The 7,327-nt window shown below is 42.8% G+C and overlaps 1 protein-coding gene across 1 annotated transcript; it reads left to right on the top strand.

Moving 5' to 3' along the window:
* Positions 1-1,119: 1,119 nt before the first annotated feature.
* Positions 1,120-6,733, top strand: HINT1 (histidine triad nucleotide binding protein 1). The gene is made up of 3 exons (XM_045020065.1): positions 1,120-1,297; positions 4,557-4,661; positions 6,405-6,733. The coding sequence occupies exons 1-3, from the start codon at positions 1,187-1,189 to the stop codon at positions 6,567-6,569; spliced, it is 381 nt and encodes a 126-aa protein (XP_044876000.1). The 5' UTR covers positions 1,120-1,186; the 3' UTR covers positions 6,570-6,733.
* The last annotated feature ends 594 nt before the right edge of the window (positions 6,734-7,327 follow it).

Raw genomic sequence — 7,327 nt, 5'->3', positions numbered from 1 at the left:
ATCATGGGACAGCGAGCACATCCCCATAATGCACCATGATCCACTCCCAGAGCTCCCAGCAGCAGAGGGTTGCGAGTTGCACAGTGGGATAGCTACCCACGATGCAACATTCTCTCTGCCGATGCAATGACCGGATGTGCTCAGTCGACACAAGGAGCATAGTGTGAATATACTCCACCGATGCCATTAAAACAACTTACTGTCATTGACAAAACTTAAGTTGACTTAACTCTGTAGCATATATATGGCCTTACCCTGCTCAGAACAGGCAGAACTGCTGTGAGTCTGCTTAGCAAGGGGAAGTGTGCACAGAGGATGGACATATTTCACAGTTATGGACATGCAGGTAAGTTTTGGGGGCAGTGCAAGGGCAGTTGGGTAGGCTCAGTTGCTCCATAGATATGCAGATAAACCATCCATTTACTTCTTTTGAGCAGGAGCTCCAGAAACTACTAGATCTTCTCTCTATATTCCATAGAACAATACGTGGCCAAGCCTCTCAGTCTGTGTGCTGATTCCTAGGGTGAGAGCTTTTGGGAATAATCACTGAAGTCAGTTACATCGTGGGGGGTTCGTATGAGCACAGGGATCCACTGCCATAGAGTCAGGTTCAGAAGTGGGGCCTTTCCATTTTCTACTTTTGCTCTCCTCCCATTGATAGCAGTGGCAGTGGCACTGTAGATTGAAAAGCAGCACACAATCCACGGGCTACATTCCCTGGCCTTGTCACAGAATGAACGGGCCACTTCCGGTTAAAAAACCACACCAACAACCCCAAAGCCAGCGGGTACCGCTGGAATAAGAAAGTGTCGGAACTATTCACGTTTGTTTGGCTAAAGCACATTTTAAGACAACCTGAGACCTGGCCCTGCAATGTGAATAACTGCTCATGGGATCAGTCCCACAATCACACATGGGAGTAAATGTCCGCAGGACCAGGCCCTGCACTTGGGCCCCAATGTCACCTGACAATGTTTAATGGCAATGACAGGGCCCAGCAGCACGGCAAGAAGCACCCCGCTGCCCCTTTAACTCCGGGCCCAGCAGGGCGGGGACAGGTTGATGGGCAGGCGAGAGCACCAATGCCGTGGGCTGAGGCCGGCGGGGGGCGGGCGGTAGGTCACCACCACGCCAGTGCGCGGGCGGACGGGCTCAGCGCGCAGGGGGCCGAGCCGAGCCGGCAGCGATGGCTGACGAGATCCGCAAGGCGCAGGCCGCCCGGCCCGGAGGCGAAACCATCTTCGGGAAGATCATCCGCAAGGAGATCCCGGCCAAAATCATCTTCGAGGACGAGCAGGTGGGGGCTGCGCGCGGGGCGCGGCTGGGGGGGGAGGCGGCAGCTGCAGCAGCAACGGCTGCGGGCGCTTGCATGGGCGGGAGGCGGGTTGCGGGCTGGGGCTGCTGCGTGGTGCCCTCCTCTGGCAGCAGCTCCCCGGGCGCGGGGCTGTGCGTGTGCCCGGCATTGCACGCGGGGTGCTGGGCTGGGGGGGCTCCCCGGGCGGTCACTGGCAGGCGCGGGGGGTCCGTGGGCTGTTCCCGTAACTAACGGTGCAGGGCTCGCTGCGGGGCGAGAGGAAACGCGGGCTAAAGGCGTGAAATGCACAATCGCTTCTGTGGTGCATGTCAGAGCTCGCTGTTCTCGGCCTCCCCAGCTGGGGCAGCGGGCTTGAAGCTGCGGCCATTCCCCGAGCTCGTTGCGGCGGTGTTGCTGCGCTGATTAACAGCCGCGCCTTTTGTAATAATCATTTGTGGGAAAAGGGAAGCCAGGTTCCGATCCCAGCCCGCCAGGTTCCACGGCTTCCCTGTTGGTGCAGCGGTGCTGCCAAACCCTGGATCACGGATCGCTTGTTTCTGGTCACCACAGCCCCCTCTCCAGAGCGTAAATAGAGAAGTGTAGCGGGCCCTCTGAAACAAAACCAAAACCCTTCTGGACCTTAATGGATCCTAGCTGGTACAAGTAGTGCAATAAATTGCATCTGTTCCCTGGATCTTGTGTGATCCAGCCATTTTGCCCTCCCCCTCATAGATTGCATTGCTTAACTATTAAATAATAAGTTTAGCTGCTCCTCCTTTAGCAAAAAACAAACACCCCCCCCCATAACAATCTAGCAGACCCTGCAAGACAACAGTTCATCCTGGCATGGTAGTACTGACAACACTTGGACCCAGCACTGGATTCAGCCTGTATTGGGCTTCAGTGATCTAAATTCATGTTTAACCACTCTTGTATTTTAAAAATCAAGACATAGGCGTGTCTGTCTGAAGCAGCATTGCATGAACTCTGATCTGGCATCTGAATCATGCCATCTTTTAGCCACAAATCTAGAATTTGTACCATTAAAATACGCAGCCATCCTGCTATGAGACAGCAACCAAAATCCTAATTTGGCACTGGTACCTGTTGGATCTGGCTCATTTTTAATGGCATGTCTCCTGATTTTGACTCCTACAGTTAGGAAAAATTGCATATTTACTAGAGCAACATAATAATCCAGATCTTTTATCTAGCAGTTTGACTCTGACTGAATCCACTTGGGGTTGACACTGAACATTGAAATCATTGCAAGCTGTGGTTGCTCTTTGCTTGTGAAAATCAGGTCCTGTATAAATGCAATGCAGAAGATGGGTTCTCATTGAAAAATATACCATTTGTCTGACCCGTATGGCTAATGACAGTTGAAGAGCCAATATCTTAATAGGTCAGGATAATATCACAGTTGTTGAGGGGAAGTTTCATTCTAGAACACTAAATGGTTTTGAAGTAGATTCTAAAGCAATTTCTGTGCTGCTGCTTTGCAACCAAGATGTGTATATAAGTGTATTACTTTCTCTTTGTCTATGTGAAAGTTTCAAGAAACTTTGCCTCTAATGATGGTAAACTGTAGAGCAGGGGTTGGCAACCTTTCAGAAGTGGTGTGCTGAGTCTTCATTTATTCACTCTAATTTAAGGTTTTGCGTGCCAGTAATACATTTTAATGTTTTTAGGTCTCTTTCTATAAATCTATAATATATAACTAAACAATTGTTGTATGAAAAGTAAATAAGGTTTTTAAAATGTTTAAGAAGCTTCATTTAAAATTGAATTAAAATATAGAGCCCCCCCCCTACTGGTGGCCAGGTCCTGGGCAATGCGAGTGCCACTGAAAACCAGGTCACGGGCTGCCTTCGGCACCTGTGCCATAGGTTGCCTACCCCTGCTGTAGAGGATATATTGCTGGAGTCAGTGTAGTAAAATGAGTGTGCTTTTCAATTTGCCAGGTGAGCTGACAATAAATAACCTAGTATGAGAAATGGGAGAAATCCAGTTTCCAGTCTTAAAACACTTTGGGACGCTTAAGTAATTATGTGACCATCGTCTCTTACGTGATAAGAAGAGGAAACTTGTTATAACTCTTAAGGAATTAAAACTTGCAGGATTAAAGGATGTTTCAGTGTAATCCGCTAACTTAGTGGCTTTCAACCTTTCCAGAGTACTGAACCCCTTTCAGGAGTCTGATTTATCTTGTGTACCCCAAATTTCACCTCACTTAATAACTACTTGCTTAGAAAATCAGACACAGAAATACGAAAGTGTCACAGCACACAATTATCTGGTAAAAATGAGAAAGTAATTATTTTTCAGTAATAATTTTCCAATTGATTAATTTTATAAATATTGTACTTACATTTCAGTATGATTCTTGAACCTGTTTTTCACTTACAAGCCTTGTCTGAAGCCACCTGAGTACAATGCAGCCTGGGTACTTGCTCAGAAAGCTAGTCTGAGCTGCTGCAGCTGCACTGCTATTTTTAGTGCACTAGCTCAAATAGAGCTAGCATATGGCTGTCTGCCCATCCTGGGAAGCACTCTGCCAGCTACTAGGTAAAACATACCCTAAAGGCTTAAGAAAAAGCTTCTTTAGATAGGGTTATTTTGTAAGTCCCCTGTGGAGTCTGTTCCTCTGAAGGCTCTGTCATTTTCTGGTGACAGATAGGATACTGGACTGATGTGAGATTACAGTTCCAAAGAGATGGAAAAAAAGATGTCATCTGTGTTTCAATTACACTACTTGCATTCATGTGATATCTGTTATAATACTTAGTCTTTAAAAATGTATAGAATAGTAGCAAATTGTAGTGATATATTTGCTCTTTGATATGAATGTACATAACTAATTCTACTAGTTATTAGGTACAGCCGTGAAAAGAATAAATTGCAAAGTTCATTGCCTGAAAATTTCCTTTTTATTATTTAGAATGCTTACAACTATTTCTAAAGTAATTCCTGAAAATAAACCAACCAATGTTCTTTGTTCATACTAAAAACTGTTCTTTGTAGGCCTCTGTATGTGGGCATTTTGTGTTAATTTGAGTTAAGGTTTTCCTCTTATTGCTAACTACATTTTAAGGGATATCAAGTAACCAGCGCTAATTTTGGAAAGTTATTGAAGTTACCATCTCAACTTCAGTTTGTACCAGTAGGGGTGTGGGTAGCAAAGAGATGTTCAGATTTGTATATGGGGCTTATTTTCACCTAAAAAGTTAGTGCTTCAGCTCTTAATCATTTCTTTCTCCAGTGCCTTGCGTTCCATGACATTTCACCCCAAGCTCCAACACATTTCCTAGTGGTTCCTAAGAAGCCTATTGTCCAATTATCTGAAGCAGAAGATTCAGATGAATCTGTAAGTATTGTGAAAGTTTATTACACTACAACATATAAATTCTATCTACATTGAATCTACCATTATAATATATGAAAACTATTAGTTTTTTAAGGCAGGAATCTTGTTTTATTTTCTGCCTGAAAGGTGCAATGCGTGCCTATGGTGCTTTAACTCCAAGTTTAAATGTTATTATGACATAGGTTTAAAACAAAAGCTCTGAAAGTTTAAAATATTAAATGACCAAAACACACTCACAAGATGCAGTGGCATTGTTAATAATTCATTAGCTGCTCTGAGACCACCTGACTTAGGACTATGATAGGGTGTCATCCTTTAAAATGTTCATTGGCAGATGTACCCTGTAATCGGTTCTGCCATGCTCTTTGTTGAATAAGTTATTACAATGTTGAGCTGGTGGAAGTTGGTACAAGTCTGCCTAAAAATAAAAAACAAAACCTTGGAATGGAGATATGTTCAACGAAAGGAGAAACAGTAGAGGAACATTATCAGCTTTGCATTGGCATCAGGTGTAATTTTCCGTTCTGAATCATTGGTCACTCAGCTAGAGAAATGCCTTCTCAGTCTCCTGGTGGGCAATTATAATACCATAGAATCACAGAAGTGTAAGACTGGAAGGGACCTTGATAGATCATCTAGTCTAGTCCCATGCACTCACTCAGAATTCAGCATTATCAGGATCATCCGAACAGGTGTTTGTCTAACCTGTCCTTTAAAACCTCCAATGATAGTGATTCTATAACCTCCCTAGATAATTTGTTCCAATGCTTGCGATAAAACAGCTTAATGCTTAAAGTGGTGTATTGGGGGAGGAGTGACTTTATTTTAAAATGAAAGAAATCCAAAGAAATGGAAGTCCAGATGTGAAATTTGTTCAGGTGAATCATGAAAGTGCTGTGTATTTAGTATTAGGAAGTTAACTACGCTTGATCAGAATATGTTTTGTTCTTGACCCCTTTCGCACTATAAAGAGCTACAGGCTGAATCACCTTTTCTGGAACCATGGCTCAGCATTACATTTCGTAGCTTATATTGGTCATAGATTGTAGTCTCATTAGGGCAGTAATTTTTTGTAGATGCTAGAATGCTCTTTGGTGCATGGCCTCTTTCTCCTTTTTAGGCATTTGAACAGCATCTATTGTATCTAGGCTGCTATTGCAGTCAACAAAAAATATTATGTAGCTTTAGAAATGCATGTCTCTAGTGCAAAATATTGCTTTTGTTTGAAATATATTCTAATGTCCATCTTTCTGTCCTACACTAGATTATACTTGTTCTAATATGGAGAATAAGGGTTTGTGGCATCTTGTATTGGAGTGAGTTGTTAGGGTTGGCAAGAAGTGCCTGAAATGATGAGAACTAGGTCTCAGCTGTCTTGAAAATTGGTCCCCAAGTCTTTGTGAACATATACTAGATAAGTCAACTTTTTTTTTTAATTGGATTTTTCTTCATTGCCTAAGGAATGAAAGGGCCTAATCATGAGAGGTGCTGGCTGTTTGTGACTTCCATTGGCTGGAACTTGCCCCTAAACTCCCCCCCCCTTTTTTTTTTTTAAAAAAAAGCTATTTTATAAATAAGATTATTGATCTTATATGCAGTTTCATTTCACTGTAGTTTTTAAAATTCACTTGGAGGATGTTTTTTACCAGTTATTCCACATAACTGATAAACTAATATTCAAATTGCTCACAATTGGTTTTTGTGGCTGATTTTTCTCTCTCCCTTCCCTTTTAATCCTTTCAGCTTCTTGGGCATTTAATCATTGTTGGCAAGAAGTGTGCTGCTGAATTGGGCCTGACCAAGGGATACCGAATGGTCGTGAATGAAGGGCCAGATGGTGGGCAGTCTGTCTATCATATACATCTCCATGTTCTTGGTGGACGTCAGTTAGGCTGGCCTCCTGGCTAAGTTGCAGCAAGAATCAGCATTCTATGTGGAAATGATCCCTGTATAGTTTTAATACATTGCCCAAGAATCCAACTACTGTTTACAGAAAAAGGTGGTTGAATGTGTTAAGGGCAATAAAAGTTTTCAACAATGCTCACGCAATAAAGTTATAGCATATAACATCATCTCTGTGTTTTTTTTAATTCCTGTTTTTGCTTACAAAACTGTTTCTATCAAAATCTTTCCTGAATGTGAATATGTAGTGATGCTTACACTGCATTCAGTAACTTGCTTCACTGAATGTGGCGAACTGTATGATAAGGGTGGATATGAAGAAAGTTTTATTTAGTACATCCAGTCTTTAATATCTCATCAAGAGCGTACCTCTTCAGTTTCCTGAACACTGTAGGAACAATACACACAGAGGCAGGGCAGGTTGCCATTAAAACTGAGAAATATCTAAATGATGTATATGTGGTTAAAATACTCCCACAGCTATTATTGCAAACCTGAAAATTCCTCCTTAGAACTGGTTCATGTTTTCAGGATTATCTGTTTCTAACACCAAGAAAAACACACATTTTCCTTAAACGCTCTAAATGAATTCAGTGCTTGTGTAAGAAGCTAGATTGTCAGCACGGGCAGAGTAAAGTTCTCTTATCTGGAGAACATGTACTGCATGAACAGTAGAATTTTTTGCTATATTCACCCCCCTCCACCCAGTGTGCTTTTAGAGAAACTGCTTCGAGAGGTGAAAAGGGAATTCCTTTTTCTAGATT

The sequence above is a fragment of the Mauremys mutica genome, chromosome 6 (genome assembly GCF_020497125.1).
Source record: "Mauremys mutica isolate MM-2020 ecotype Southern chromosome 6, ASM2049712v1, whole genome shotgun sequence".
Taxonomy (NCBI): domain Eukaryota; kingdom Metazoa; phylum Chordata; order Testudines; family Geoemydidae; genus Mauremys; species Mauremys mutica.
This window is presented reverse-complemented; position numbering and strand designations above follow the sequence as displayed.